At 41.7% G+C, this 16,554-nt stretch overlaps 1 protein-coding gene across 2 annotated transcripts in view; it reads left to right on the forward strand.

Annotated features, from left to right (window-relative positions):
- Nucleotides 1–16,554, forward strand: part of LOC101554047 (nuclear RNA export factor 2-like) — an 89,463-nt gene that overhangs the window by 23,677 nt on the left and 49,232 nt on the right. Inside the window, exon 1 of one of the 2 annotated variants that reach the window (XM_055122023.1) lies at nt 6,997–7,053. The exons of the other annotated variant lie outside the window; for it this stretch is intronic. Within the exon in view, the coding sequence (XP_054977998.1) occupies nt 7,001–7,053 (53 nt within the window). The 5' untranslated portion in view covers nt 6,997–7,000. Of the gene's footprint in view, nt 1–6,996; nt 7,054–16,554 lie in introns of those variants that run through there. 2 annotated transcript variants of the gene reach the window in all.

Here is a 16,554-nt window from a genome sequence, read left to right on the forward strand (position 1 = left end):
CATTTCTCCTGTTATTTTGCCTATCAATTGTTCTTTCTACTTTGCTGTGTATGTTGAAGTCCCACATAGGAGAGAGAGGTCATTCTGTTCCTGTCTTTTCTTACGATTCCTTGACTCAGCTGAATATGCTCTAATTCCATCTATGGTGATGCAGATTGCAAGATTTTATTCTTTCTTAGATCTGCGTTGTGTATAGAGCCATTGTGTATATAGCCCAAAGCATGCTGATTCATTCATCTAAAACTGGGCATTTGGATTGCTTCCATATTATGGATGTTGTACTTAGTGCGGCAATAAACATTTGCCAAGGTGTGCCAATAGCCATTCGAATTAATGTTTTTGTGTTTTGTGGCTAGATGACATGAAGTGGCATCACTAGGTTGTATTGAATTACTTTTTCCTTTGTTGTTCTTTGTTGTGTTTCACAACCCTCAGTGATCAGGTTTTATTTCTGGCTCTGCACTCAGGGATCACTCCTTGCGTGCTCACGGAGCCATGTGGGGTGCTGAGGATTGAATCTGCGTTAGTCAATGGGCATAGCAAGTGTACAAGCTCTCCAATCCCCTAATTCTATTTTTTCTTGAGTACTCTCCATACCGACTGGAGTGATAGCTCAGCGGGTAGGACGTTTGCCTTGCACATGGTATACCTGGGATTGATTCCTTCGTCCCTCTTGGAGAGCCTGGCAAGCTCCAGAGATTATGCTACACTCATGTCAGAGCCTGGCAAGCTACCTGTGGCGTATTTGATATGCCAAAAACAGTGACAACAAGTCTCACAATGGAGACATTACTGGTGCTCACTCACGGAAATTGATGAACAATAGGACGACAGTGACAGTATCACTGACAGTGACTCTTCATACTGTTTTCCATAGAGGTTGAATAAGGCTCCATTTCCACCAATACTGGATGAGGATTCCTTTTTCCCCACAAACCCATCAGCACTTTTAGATACACGCCACTCTCATTAGTGTGAGATGATATCTCACTGTTTTTTTTTTTTTTGCTTTTTGGGTCACGCCCGGCGATGCATAGGGGATACTCCTGGCTCTGCACTCAGGAATTACCCCTGGCTGTGCTCAGGGGACCATATGGGATGCTGTGAATCGAACCCGGGTCGGACAATTGCAAGGCAAACGCCCTACCTGCTGTGCTATTGCTCCAGCCCCCTCACTGTTGTTTTTTATTTTCATTTCCCAAATCTCTGTGTACCCTGGAAACAGCTAATGTGGATAATTGCACACTATCTACATATTTGCTGTGATTTCTTTTTTTTTTCTTTTTTGGGTCACAATGAGAATGCACAGGGGTTACTCAGGAGTAACCCTCTGCACTCAGGAATTACCCCGAGGTGCTTAGGGGACTATGTGGGTTGCTGGGAATCGAACCCGTGTTGTCTGCATGCAAGGCAAATACCCTACCCGCTGTGTTATTGCTACAGCCCCTGCTGTGACTTTTAGTAGGATACGTTCTCCATTACCTATCCCTAAAAGGCTTCTCTGTAGTTTTCACACTCTGTCATCCCTTGTATGGAACAGCTGACTTGAGGCCCTCTGTTTCATGCAAGGGATGTCACCTCCCATCCTATTTTATTTGTCTATTGGTGCTGTCCCCTCCTGTAGATATGTAGGGGCTCAGTATATGTCATAAAAGTCTTCCACAGTTATCAGGATTCCCAAACATTTTAAAATGAATGTTTACAAAGGGTCGGGCCTGGAAGAAGAAATGGCGATTTGATAAAAAATTGCGCAGGAAAAAATTTATGATCCATCATGTATTACAGCCACCTAGTGGCGAACGTCTGCATTGCATGTTGACGTCTGAGGGGAAAGTGGGAGGGAGAGATGTCAGTCACCAGCCTGGATAGAGCTTTCTGGAATCTCTGAAATGGAGGAACATAGAAAAGCATCCAAAAGGTACAGCGATAGGGATACCAGCTCTTTCTCTGTACTGAGGAGAATGCTGTATGTTAAAATGCAAAGGCTCTGCTTTGTCTTTTGATCTTAAATAGCTAGAAACCATCCTAGTAAAAGTAGGTCTAGCTCACTTAAGAACTCAAAAACCTGGCATCAGAGCTACAGTACCGTGGGTCAGGTGCTTGCATTGCCTGAGATCACCCTTGATTTGATCCCCAGACAACCATATGATCTCTTAGCACCACGGAGGAAATTTCTGAGTGTGGTGGCAGGAGTTACTTCAGAGTATTGCCTGGCGTGCACCAAAGCTAAAAGATGTTAAAATGTACTTCAGACCTTATTCTGAACGTTTTCCATAGAAATTCATTTGTATAAAAGAAATTTAAGTTTGAAAACCATTTTAGCATTTTTAATGTCCTGGTATTTCATTGTATCCAAGTGATGAAACTTTAGTTCCTTTACAGGTTTATTCTCCAAACATTGCAGTTATCAAATTTATCTACATATATAAAAAGTCAGTGGAAGCCTCTCTTTTCAATGTCTGAAAGTAGATTTTAAAACCATGAAATTTATATCATTGTTCATTAAGAAAGCAAATCCAGAATAATATTACTAATATACCTTCTTAAAAATACTATTAACGTGTACTTTTCACCATAATTAGAATATAAAGTATAGTGCTGCTAATCTGATCCATTAAAAATCAATTCATCATCTAATTATTTTCATTGTAACTGTTTTATTAGACCCCTGACTATACTTCTAGCCATTAGATGATATATGCAATTGTGGCAATCCAATGTAACTTGGAATTTAGTGTGTTATTATTTTTTTAAAAGATATGATCTGTGGTTTATAATGCTATTTATATGGTTTCTCACAAACATGATTCTAGAACGTTTACCAGGCCACAAACTTGCTCTACCGCAATACAATTGTGCTGCTAATTTATCAATTTATTTTGCCTTTCAATTTTTCTTGCTATCTTGCTATGTATGTTGAAGTCCCAATGGGAGAGAGTGGACATTCTGTTCCTGTCCTTTCCTTTCTGACTGTCTTGACTAGCCTATTTTTCTCTACTTGCATCCATGGTGTTGCAAATTGCAAGTTTATCCTTTATTAGAGCTACTTACTTACTTTATTAGCTACTTATAGCATCGTGTATATATTTGCAGCATCTTGATTCATTCATCAGCTGCAGGTCTTTGGGGTTGCTTCCATCTTTTGCCTATGGGACTTAATGTGAAAACAGATATAGGGAGGCCTGCAACCCTTTGAATTAATGTTCACTGTTTTTGTGTTTTGTGTCTAGATGCCAAGAAGTTCGCTGAATTGTATGGAATTGTCTTTTGTTTCTGTGTTTCACAACCCTCGGTGCTTAGGGTTTACTTTTGGCTCTGCACTCAGAGATCACTCCCTGCGTACTCCAGGAGTTATACGGTGTGATTGGGATCAAACCTGGACCAGCCATTGTGGAGAGAAAGTGTACTATCACTCCGATCCCCAAATTCAGTTTTTTTTTCTTGACTTCTCTTAGTACTATTTTCCTAGAGGATGAAGCAAGCAACATTTCCATCAACAGTGGATGAATATTCATTTTCACCACAAACCCATCAAGATTTTTTTTATACGAGACCCTCTCATTGGTGTGGTATGAGATCTCAGTGTTGCTTCGATAGTTATTTCCCCAAATCTGTAATCTGCACACAGACAATGTGGATAAGTCCCCAGTCTTCCCTCCTTCTTCGCTCTGACTTTAACCACGTACTTTCTGCATTAGATTCTCCCTGAGAGGCTTCCCTGTCATTTCCTCCCTCACTGTCCCTTGCATGGAACAGCTGGCTTGAGGCCCTCTGATGCCCCTTCCTCTCTGTCCCCTACACCCTGTGTTGTTTGTCTCTTGGTGCTGTCACGTCCTGTGGGTATGGAGGGCCACAGTATATGTTATTGCAGTTTCTCATACTTATTAGGTTTTCTAGGCATAAAATGATTCTTTGCATAGGGCCGGGCCTGAAAGAAGAAAATGGCGATTTGATAAAAACTGCACAGGAAAAAGTTTATGGGGTCATGAAGTACTGCTATGTAGTGGCTAACGTTTACATTGCATGGTGCCGACTGAGAGACGTGGGAGCTTTGGAGCTTTCTGGAATTTTCTGAAATGGAACAGCAGAGAAAAGCATCCTACAGTTATAGGAACAGGGCTACCAGCATTTCCCTAAAGTGAAGAGAATACTATGTGCTAGAATGAATAGGGTGTGTTTTGTCTATTAAGATCTTTTGATAAACTGCTAGAAATATTCATAGCAAAAATGGATCTACCTCACTATGAACTAAAAACGTGGGTCCAGACCTATATAGTACAGAGGGGAGGATGCTTTCCTTGCCCATAGCCGACCTAGGTTTGATTCTTGGCTTCACTTAGGTTCCCCTGAGCACAGCCAGAAGGAATTTCTGAGTGTAGAGCCAGGAGTTACCCTGAGCATTGCCAATTGTGGCACCCAAGCCAAAACATTTTAAAACACACCTCTGCCTTTTTTCTTACTAGTTTTCCATAGAAACCTATATATATGAAGGAATTTTAATATTGTGCGGAATTTTAGGTTTTTTTTCCTGGTATTTCATTTTATCCTAGTGATTAAAATGTACTTTCTCTACCATTTCCTCTTACAAAGAGTACAGTTATCAATCGGTGTATCACTGTATCACTGTCATCACGTTCTTCATCGATTTGCTCGAACGGGCGTAATATTTGCTGTGAGACTTGCTGTTACTGTTCTTGGCATATCGGGTATGCCACGGGTAGCTTGCCAGGCTCTGCCTTGTGGGTGGAATACTCTTGGTAGGTTGCTGGCTGGGCTCTCCGAGAGGGATGACAGAATAGAACCTAGGTTGGCTGGGTGCAAGGCAAACGCCCTACCCCTGTGCAATCGCTCCTGCCCAATGGTGAATATAAATATATATATGAAAATATCACTGTAACTTCTCCTTTCAATTTCGGAAACTATTCATATACAACATGAAATATATTACATTTTGCATTAATACAGAATTTCTAGAATGCCCTTACAAGTGTATCTTCTTCAACAGTAGTTAATATGTACATTTTATCACAATTCAAATACATAGGTTAAGTAGAATATAAGGTTAAGTAAATCTAATCTGATTATAAGTCATCTTTCTCATCATCTAATTATTTTCACTGCACCTGTCTATAAAACGCCTAACTATCCTTTCTTCCTATGCAGTGACATAACTATGTCAATCAAACTTTATTTGGCATTCAGTGTGTTCCTTAAAAAATTGATTTTGTGGCTTATAATGCTGTTAATCTGGTTTCTCACAAACATAATTCTAACACCAAACCTGTGATCAGTATATGCAGTTGGTGCCCAATTTCAATTGTATTGTTCATTTCTCATGTTATTTTGCCTATCAAATGTTCTTTCTACTTTGCTGTGTATGTTGAAGTCCCACATACGAGAGAGAGGTCATTTTGTTCCTGTCTTTCCTTTCGACTGCCTTCACTCAGCTGAATATGCTCTAATTCCATCTATGGTGCTGCAGATTGCATGATTTTATTCTTTCTTAGATCTTCATCGTGTATATTGCCATTGTGTTTATAGCCCAAAGCATGTTGATTCATTCATCCAAAACTGGGCATTTGGATTGCTTCCATGTTATGGATGTTGTACTTAGTGCGGCAATAAACATTTGCCAATGTGTGCCAATAGCCATTCGAATGAATGGTTTGTATTTTGTGGCTAGATGCCAAGAAGTTACATCACTGTGTTATATGGTATTACTTTTTCCTTTGTTGTTCTTTGTTGTGTTTCACAACCCTCATTGATCAGGTTTTACTTCTGGCTCTGCACTCAGGGATCACTCCTTGCGTGCTCACGGAGCCATTTGGGTGCTGAGGATTGAATCTGCGTTAGTCAATGGGCTTAGCAAGTGTACAAGCTCTCCAGTCCCCTAATTCTATTTTTTCTTGAGTACTCTCCATACCGACTGGAGCGATAGCACAGCAGGTAAGACATTTGCCTGGCACGTGGCCGACCCGGGATTGATTCCTCAGTCCCTCTCAGAGAGCCGGCAAGCTACCGAGATTATCCTGCACTCATGACAGAGCCTGGCAAGCTACCTGTGGCATATTCGATATGCCAAAAACAGTAACAAAATTCTCACAATGGAGACGTTACTGGTGCTCAGTCATGCAAATCGATGAACAATGGGATTACAGTGACAGTATCAGTGACAGTGACTCTTCATACTGTTTTCCATAGAGGTTGAATTAGACGCCATTTCCGCCAACACTGGATGAGGATTCCTTTCTACCCACAAACCCATCAGCCCTTTTAGATACACGCCACTCTCATTGGTGTGAGATGATATCTCACTGTTGTTTTTTATTTTTATTTCTCAAATCTCTGTGTATCCTGGACACAAGAAATGTGGATAATTGCACTATCTACATATTTGCTCTGAGGTTTATTTTGCTTCGCTTCTTTAGGTCACACCTGGCAATGCACAGGGGTTACTTCTGGCTCTGCACTCAGGAATTACCCCAAGGTGCTTAGGGGACTATGTGGGTTTCGGGAATTGAACCGGAGTTGGCTGCGTGCAAGGCAAACACCCTACCCAATGTGCTATTTCTCAAGTCCCTGCTATAACTTTTAATCAGATATCTTCTCTATTAGCTTAGCCCTAAAAGGCTTCTGTGTCGTTTCCACACTCTGTCATCCCTTGTATGAAACAGCTGACTTGAGGCCCTCTGATGCTCCATCCTCTCAGTCCCCTCGCAGGCTATTTTATTTGTGTATTGGTCCTGTTACCTCCTGTAGCCATGTAGGGGCGCAGTATATGTCATAAAAGTCTTTCACAGTTTTCAGGTTTCCCAAACATATTTAGAATGAATGTTTACAAAGGGTCGGGCCTGGAAGAAGAAATGGCGATTTGATAAAAACTGCGCAGGAAACAATTTATGATCCATCATGTATTACAGCCACCTAGTGGCGAACGTATGCATTGCATGTTGACGTCTGAGAGGAAAGTGGGAGGGAGAGATGTCAGTCACCAGCCTGGATGGAGCTTTCTGGAATCTCTGAAACGGAAGAGCATAGAAAAGCATTCAAAAGGTACAGCGATAGGGTTACCAGCTCTTTTTCTGTACTTAGGAGAATGCTGTATGTTAATATGCAAAGGCTCTGCTTTGTCTTTTGAGATCGTAGATAAATAGCTAGAAACCATCCTAGTAAAAGTAGGTCTAGCTCATTTAAGACCTCAAAAACCTGGCATCAGAGCTACAGTACCGTGGGTCAGGTGCTTGCATTGCCTGAGATCACCCTTGATTTGATCCCCAGACAACCATATGATCTCTTAGCACCACGGAGGAAATTTCTGAGTGTGGTGGCAGGAGTTACTTCAGAGTATTGCCTGGCGTGCACCAAAGCTAAAAGACTTTAAAACATACTTCAGACCTTATTCTGAAAGTTTTCCATAGAAATTCATTTGTATAAAAGAAATTTAAGTTTGTAAACCATTTTAGCATTTTTAATGTACTGGTATTTCATTGTATCCAAGTGATGAAACTTTAGTTCCTTTCCCATTTTATTATACCAAACATTGCAGTTATCAAATTTATCTACATATATGAAAAGATAAGTGAAAACCTCTCTGTCAATGCCTGAAAGTAGATTTTAAAACCATGAATTTTATATTATTGTTCATTAGGAAAGCAAATCCAGAATAATCTTACTAATATACCTTCTTAAAAATACTATTAATGTGTATATTTCACCATAATTAGAATATAAAGTGTAGTGCTGCTAATCTGATCCATTAAAAATCAATATTTCATCATCTAATTATTTTCATTGTAACTGTTTTATTAGACCCCTGACTATACTTCTAGCCATTGAGATGATATATGCAATTTTGGCAATCCAATGAAACTTGGATTTTAGTGTGTTATTATTTTTTAAAAAGAAAGAATCTGTGGTTTATAATGCTATTAATATGGTTTCTCACAAACATGATTCTAGAACCTTCACCAGTCCACAAACTTGCTCTACCGCAATACAATTATTCTGCTTATTTATCAATTTATTTTGCCTTTCAATTTTTCTTCCTATCTTGCTGTGTATGTTGAAGTCCCAATGTGAGAGAGTGGTCATTCTGTTCCTGTCCTTTCCTTTCTGACTGTCTTGACCAGCCTATTTTTCTCTAGTTGCATCCATGGTGCTGCAAATTGCAAGTGTATCCTTTATTAGTGCTACTGACTTACTTTATTAGCTACTTATTGCATTGTGTATATATTTGCAGCATCTCAATCCTTATTTTGGCTATGTGATTTATTGTGAAAACAGATATAGGTAGGCCTGCAACACTTTGAATTAATGTTTAATGTTTTTGTGTTTTGTGTCTAGATGCCAAGAAGTTCCCTGAATTGTATGGAATTGTCTTTTGTTTCTGTGTTTCACAACCCACGGTGCATAGGGTTTACTTTGGGCTCTGCACTCAGAGATCACTCCCTGTGTACTCCCGGAGTCACACGGTGTGCTTGGGATCAAACCTGGACCAGCCAATGTGCAGAGAAAGTGTACTATCACTCCAATCCCCAAATTCACTTTTATTCTTGACTTCTCTTAGTACTATTTTCCTAGAGATTGAAGCAAGCGACAGTTCCACCAACAGTGGATGAAGATTCATTCTCACCACAAACCCATCAAGATTTTTTTATACGAGACCCTCTCATTGGTGTGGTATGGTATCTCAGTGTTGCTTGATAGTTATTTCCCCAAATCTGTAATCTGCACACAGACAATGTGGATAACTGTCCAGTCTCCCCTCTACGTTGACTGTGGCTTTAACTTTGTACTTTCTGCATTAGCCTCTCTCTGAGAGGCTTCCCTGTCATCTCCTCCCTCTCTGTCCCTTGCATGGAACAGCTGGCTTGAGGCCCTCTGATGCCCCTTCCTCTCAGTCCCTTCCCACCCTGTGTTGTTTGTCTCTTGGTGCTGTCACTTCCTGTGGGTATGGAGGGCCGCAGTATATGTTATTGCAGTTTCTCATACTGATTAGGTTTTCCAGGCATAGAATGATTCTTTGCATAGGGCCCCGCCTGAAAGAAGAAAATGGCGATTTGATAAAAACTGCACAGGAAAAAGTTTACGGGAGTCATGAATTACGGCCATGTAGTGGCTAAAGTTTACATCGCATGTTGATGACTGAGTAAAGTGGGACTTCAAGATTTTGGAATTTTCTGAAATGGAAGAGCAGAGAATAGCATCCTATAGTTACATGGACAGGGTTACCAGATTTTCCCTATACTGAAGAGAATACTATGTGCTAGAATGAATAGGGTTTGTTTTGTCTATTAAGATCTTTTGATAAACTGCTAGAAATATTCATAGCAAAAATGGATCTACCTCACTATGAACTAAGAACGTGGGTCCAGACCTATATAGTACAGTGGGGAGGATGCTTTCCATGCCCATAGCTGACCTAGGTTTGATTCTTGGCCTCACTTAGGGTCCCCTGAGCACAGCCAGAAGGAATATCTGAGTGTAGAGTCAGGAGTTACCCTGAGCATTTCCATTTGAGGCACCCATGGCCAAAGATTTTAAAACATACCTCTGCCTTTTTTCTGAGTAGTTTACCATAGAAACCTATATATATATATATATATATATATATATATATATAAAGGAATTTTAATATTGTGCAGAATTTTAGTTATTTTCCTGGTATTTCATTTTATCCTAGTGATGAAAATGTTCTTCCTTTACCATTTTTCTCTTACAAAGAGTACAGTTTTCAATCGGTGAATCACTGTATCACTGTCATCTCGTTGCTTAACGATTTGCTTGAGCGGGCGCGACATTTGCTGTGAGACTTGTTGTCACTGTTCTTGGCATATCTGATATGCCACGGGTAGCTTGCCAGGCTCTGCCGTTTGGCAGAATACTCTCGGTAGCATGCTGGGCTCTCTCAGAGGGACGTAGGAATCGAACCTGGGTCAGCTCGTGCACGGCAAAGGCCCTACCCGCTGTGCTATCACTCCAGACCAATTAGTGTATATAAATATATATATGAAAATATCACTGTAGCTTCTCCTTTCAATTTCTGAAACTATTCATTTACAACCATTAAATATATATCATTATGCATTAATATAGAATTTCTAGAATACCCATACAAGTGTATCTTCTTAAACAGAAGTTAATATGTAAATTTCATCACAATTCTAATATATGGTAGAATATAGTGTTATGTAAATCTAATCTGATTATAACAAGTCATCTTTCTCATCATCTAATCATTTTCACTGCAACTGTTTATATAACGCCTATCCTTTCATCCTATGCAGTGAGATAACTATATCAATCAAACCTTATTTGGCATTCAATGTGTTTTTTTAAAAAATTCATTCTGTGGCTTATAATGCTATTATTGTGGTTTCTCAAAAACATAATTCTAACACCAAACCTTTAATCAGTATATGCAGTTGGTGCCCAATTTTAATTGTATTGTTCATTTCTCCTGTAAACTTGCCTATTGTTCTTTCTACTTTTCTGTGTATGTTGAAGTCCCACATAGGAGAGAGAGGTCATTCTGTTCCTGTCTTTCCTTACGACTGCCTTCACTCAGCTGAATATGCTCTAATTCCATATATGTTGCTGCAGATTGCATGATTTTATTCTTTCTCAGATTTGCATTGTGTATATAGCCATTGTGTATATAGCCCAAAGCATGTTGATTCATTCATCCAAAACTGGGCATTTGGATTGCTTCCATATTATGGATGTTGTACTTAGTGGGGCAATAAACATTTGCCAAGTTGTGCCAATAGCCATTCGAATGAATGGTTTTGTATTTTGTGGCTAGATGCCAAGAAGTGGCATCACTAGGTTGTATGGTTGTATGGAATTTTTTCCTTTGTTGTTCTTTGTTGTGTTTCACTGTCAGGGTCCTGGCCATTAGACCCCGGCAAACTGGAGTATGATCCCCCAGCCACCGGACTTACTCCCTATAGGAGAGGGAGTGGGAAGGGAAGAAGCCTCTGCCCTGCCCCCCTACACACCGCGGCCACCCTATCGCCGCCATCAAGAAAGAACCACGCAAAGGGGGGAGAGTTGGAAGTCAAGTAACTCTCATTTTATTGAGCTCACATACCAATATTTAATGAAGAAATTTTAGGGAGGAGTGGGTGGGATGTACACCTGGTTATCAGCTCTGAAGAAAACATTTTGCTAGGCCCTTTACAGATGTTAATTGATGATTTATGTTCCCTCCTTCCAAGGCCGGGTATGCTTAGCTCAGACAAGCGGTGACTTTCAAATTTTATCCCACTATCTCCTTGACCAGGGAGCCCTTCTGGGTGGAGTGCTGGCACAGGGCCTTGGGGCCCTGTTTGAAGAGAGCCTGTTTCTGTCTCTAAGGGCAGGGGATTTGGCCAGGGTCTCAGACTGGCTGCTGAGACCCCAACATCTCCCCCTTTTTGTTTTATAAGAGCCAGCTGCCGGGGGCCACCCGACAGCCTCACGCTGGGGCCTTAGGGGTCGGGCCTGTCTTAGGTTGCCTCCTCTGAGGTCTTACCCGTCTCTGGCTCTCCGACCCAGCGTTGTTCCCAGCGTGGTGGCTAGGTGGCACACTCACGCGCTCCTTCCATGGCCACATGCACCCAGGCTGCATCTCCTGGCCGAGGGTCTGCAAGTTTATCTATTGCGTGGGTAAGCATTACCACAGCCCCGAATCGGGTTCTTATCATCTGAACAAGGCGGTTTACAATACATGGTCCAAGAGTTAGAAGTAACAACAGCAAAATGACCGGCCCAACCAGGGCAGACACAAGTGTCGTAAGCCAAGGTGACATTCTAAACCATCTCTCAAACCTTCCTTCTTGTGCCTCACGCTCCCTTTTTCGCTTAGCTATCCCATCTCTCAGCTTAGCCATAGAATCACGTACAGCTCCAGTGTGGTCAGCATAAAAACAACACTCTTCCCCTAATGCGGCACACAACCCCCCCTGCTGCAACATTAATAAGTCCAGTCCTCTCCTATTCTGCAACACCACTTCTGACAGGGACGTCAGGGATTTCTCAAGATGACTGATGGAGGTCTCGATCCTCTCCAAGTCTTCATCGATGCCGCTCTGAGGGATGAGAATCCACTCTGCTGGGTCGCAAGTGAAGCGATACCGGTCCCGGCTCCTGCCAGTCCAATTCCAAACAGCGTGACTATGGTTAGAGTGGATATCACCTCCCTCTTCTGAATGGGCTGATGGGTTACCTGTGGGGGTAAAGAGTCTCCTTTATAGTAAAGGATTCAGGGCAATGATCCAAGAGCACTGTAACAGGAGTCTGGATACTAGAACAATTCTGCAGATATACTTTAAAGAGTTTTTACAACAATATGAATTGATTACTGTTTCTTTTCCTCAAAACACAACCTCAAACCTCCTTTACATCCATTATATCCTATAACTTTTCCATTTCAAAGCCAACTACACTTTGCTTTTCTACTTTTCACTGATGATATCTCCATACATTATCTTTCTGACTTAAGACATACATCTGTAGTCATCCCACAAGTTTAAACTCAGTGAAACTGGTACAAAATGATATCACAAGTTTGGACACAAGTTGGCAATCATCTTATTTAACATGGCAAAACTACTCTGCAGTCACAAACATTATATCAGTTCTTATGGATTTAAAGATGCTCACAACTAAAGTTCTTACAACATGTATTAACCTGGAGACATTTTTAGAATTCTGATTTCTAGGAAAACACTTTTTAAGGATTAAAACACTCATAGATTACCATGAAACAGTAAGGATTTTACACTTGTGTACAAAATTCTCTGAGGTTCAGGATTAGGTTGGTACCGTAAATCCCAGACTAAGTCCTCCAGCCAATTCAGCCTGTCCTTCCCTATGGGGGTCCTTTGTCGATGACTCTTCCTCAGATTTGCTTGTGATTTCCAGCTGAGATCTGTTTGAGGTTGAAGTTTGGAGGGTTGTGGAGTCTCAGGTGGTTTGAGGTCTATACCAGGAGGATGAAGTTTACTCCAGATGAAGCCATAGCAGGACCCAAAGTACATTAGTAGGTGTTTATCTGTCAAAATATAAGCATAGACTTTTCCTCCTACAAGGAGGTTTCCCACTATTTCTTTTTTGTGTGTCTGTCAGATTTTAATGCAAATATAAGAATCAATTGTTTCCCAAGCCCTTTCTCATTTATAAAGTTGCAAGAACCAGATACCTGGAAGAAGAGTTAACAAACTAAATTAGCAAGTCTTATCTGCTGGGCGAAAGTGTGATTAGAATTTACTGTTGAGGTTAGGGAGGGTCTGAAATACAGTCTTCAACTGAGGCAGGGCTGGCTGAGCTGGGAATGTACAATGCTGTGGCTTCAGACTATAGGGCTGACATCTGAAATTAACCCCTTATAGCCCTTTGCTAAGTAGCTCTAAAATTTTTAGTTGCCAGTGCCGGTGAAAAGGCATACTTTTGAAAAATTTAATATATTTAATGTGAAGAGTGCAAGTCCTAACTGCTGGTGGGGGCTGGCTCCCCCTTTTTGTTTTAAAGAACCTGTAAACCAATTATTAGGCTGCAGAACTTTTCTGTAAGGCTATGACCATAGCGGAGAGCTCTTTGAGTTGTGCTGAGCAGTGCACTCATGTAAGAGATAACCTCAGCCCCTCTAATGATAACAGCTGTTCCTCTCTGCCCGCCATCAGTGTACACTTCTGTACCACCCTTAATGGGTTTATTTTGAAATAAAATAGGTTCTTTCCAATCTAGGCGGGAAAAGGCGGATACCCATTTATATGGCCCATAATGACAATCAATCTTTCCTTGGAACCCTTCAAGGGCTACTGCCACCCTATCGTTGTTACGCATTACCCATTGCAGGTCTCCAAGCCGGGAGGGGACAATGATTGTATGTGGCTCTTGGGCATAATGCCAGGGTGCTAGGTCAGCCATCTGATCCCTAGGGGAATAAACTCTGGGACATCCCCCAAGTGACAGGTGTACCCACCGCAGGGGGTCTCCTTCCTGGATGATTACTGCTAACAGAGTTCCTTTGCCTGCTATTATCCAGAGCTGCAGTTCTTTTGGAGTCAAACCTGCTCAGAGAAGCCCTGTTTAAAGCTCTCTGAACTTCTCCTAGCGCAGCTCTTTCCGCAGCCCTAGTTCAATAACATCTGCCAGCTCTCGTCCTCTCAGTGCTGAGGACAAGGGGGCAAGCTGTCCTGAGGAGATAGGGATCCACACCCGGAGCCAGTTAATCTCTCCTAAGAGTCTTTGCAACCTAGGGAGAGAATAGGCTTCCTGTACACTGAGCTGGGGTTTTAGAGGGGTGGCATGGTCGAGCCAGAGGGTAGTGCCAAGGATGGAAAAAGGTGCCAACTTTTGAAATTTATCAGAGGCAATGTCTAAACCTTCTTTCAAGAGCTCCTGGAGTTTCTGATATGCTTGGCTGACAACAGCCTCGTTGGGGCTCCCTATTATAACATCATTCATATAAATATAAAGAATTACATTAGTCATTTCTTGTATGGGTGTCAACAAGGATGCTACATACTGTTGGCAAAAGAGGGGCTATTTGCCATACCTTGGGGCAGTACTGTCCATTCATATCTCTCATCTGGGCCTGAAAAATTGGTGCTGGGGATTGAGAAGGCAAATTTTTCACAATCATTTGGGTGTAGGGGGATAAAAAAAAAAACAGTCTTTTATATCAAGAACAGTTAGGAAGAGGCTACAATCGATGGCAGGGATCCAAGGCATTTCCCTCAATGGGATCCCCTGGATTCTCATTCGCTCATTTACCTTCCTAAGGTCCTGAAGCATTCTCCACTTCCCTGAGGCTTTTCAGATGACAAACACAGGGATGGTCCAGGGGCTAGTTGACTGCCTGAGATGCCCCTGGGTCAGTTGTTCTAACAATCCAATTCAGATGCAAACAAATATACACATTTAGACAATAGTTCTTCTGCCTTAGTTATTTCAAATCATGAATTTTCTATATCAGATACTTTACAATAATACAAACATGCTTTCAGACACAGAAAAAGGCCTTTGGTTCTTACCAAACTTTGGTATTAGCGTAAGAAAATACTTGAACAGCCACTGTTTATGAAAACATGAAGAAACTTAATTTTAATGTCTTCTGTACCTCTATTGTTTATAAAATGGCTTCTTCTTATTATTATTATTAAATTGGCTGAAGCTTGTAGGATAAAGCCTTGTATTCTCTGAACTCCTATTTCACTTTAGTTTCTGGCTCTAATCCTGTAGCTTTTCTTAGATAGTACAGATACTGGAATTCAAAATAATTTCAACTATTAATGTTCTTCCAATAAGAAATTTAGATTGAAAATTTTAATTTCTTTGTAGGCGCCACATTCTGATTAGAAATCTTTGTTTAATCCTGATCTAACAAGTTCCAAAGATACCTAGATCTTTTAAATTGCTGGGCTTCATATCACTCTGACCTCCCTTGATTTTATTTGCCCAGGTCTAAGAATTGCTGACTTTAAACTGACTCTAACACTCGAGTGTTCCACAGACAGACAGACAGACAGATGGACAATAAACTGACTAAAATCACTACATGTACATGTGCACACATCAGCAGTTGATTGATCGATCTGATCCTTCAGAAAGGGCAGGGAGAAAACTGATAGACTGAGAAAGGAGGGGGCAGTCCCCAGGGCAAAGTGAGCCCTGTCGGCCGATTGGGAACATTGCTCCCCCGTTTCCCAACCTGATCAGCCAGTTTCCTGCTTGTTAGAAATGGATCAAAAAAGCGCTTTTGTTGATATAAGCCGGCAAAACCTTTTCAAAGTTGTTGAAACCTAAGGTGGTCAGATGCTAGCATTTTTCTTTCTTGGCCAAGACTAGTTTGAGGCAGGGAACTAGTATCTTCTTATCAGACATGGGGATAGGCTGCCTTAGTGACACACTTCTTTCCATTCTGGAAGGGGATCCTCAATCCTAATCATAGTTCTATCTGCAGCTGAGTCTAGCTGTCCTTTGAACTCCTTGCCGCCAGCAGTATGGGTATCTTTGGTGGTGCCCCGCTGACAATGGGGATGCTAACATGCACACTGGTCTCTTTTCCCCCTTTTATTGACAAGCCTGGGGGTTGCTCCTTCTGTAGTTTATTCTGATTCTTCAAGGTTGCAGTTAGAACCTGGGTCTGCGTAGGGGACCCTGAATCTTGGGTAGCACATATCCAATTATCTATAGGGCTGGTTTTCATGCCCGTACAAGCGGCCCTATGCTCTGTAGTTTGTTGCATTCCACCCCGGGGAGCCTCAGAGGGGCTTCCTCAAGCCGCCTCCAGGCTGATAACGCCAAGGCTCGAACCTGATCTTGATAAGGGTCCGGGATGGCTGCCTGCTGGGGGCCTGCGCTCCACTGATCTGCTGCCTGTATGTTATGGGGATGGGGGGTTGGGCAGCAGCATTGTGGTCTGCCTGCGTGTGGCATTCTTCCTTAAAGAAAGCGCCCATATCAAACTGCAGGCCAGGCTCCCCCCGGGTTGAACCGGGAAGGCCCAGAGGGGTTTCCAACAGTCCTTCTCCAGTCTTGGGTCGAAAAAAGGAGTAGAAGCTCCTT

This window comes from Sorex araneus, chromosome X (assembly GCF_027595985.1).
Source record: "Sorex araneus isolate mSorAra2 chromosome X, mSorAra2.pri, whole genome shotgun sequence".
Taxonomy (NCBI): domain Eukaryota; kingdom Metazoa; phylum Chordata; class Mammalia; order Eulipotyphla; family Soricidae; genus Sorex; species Sorex araneus.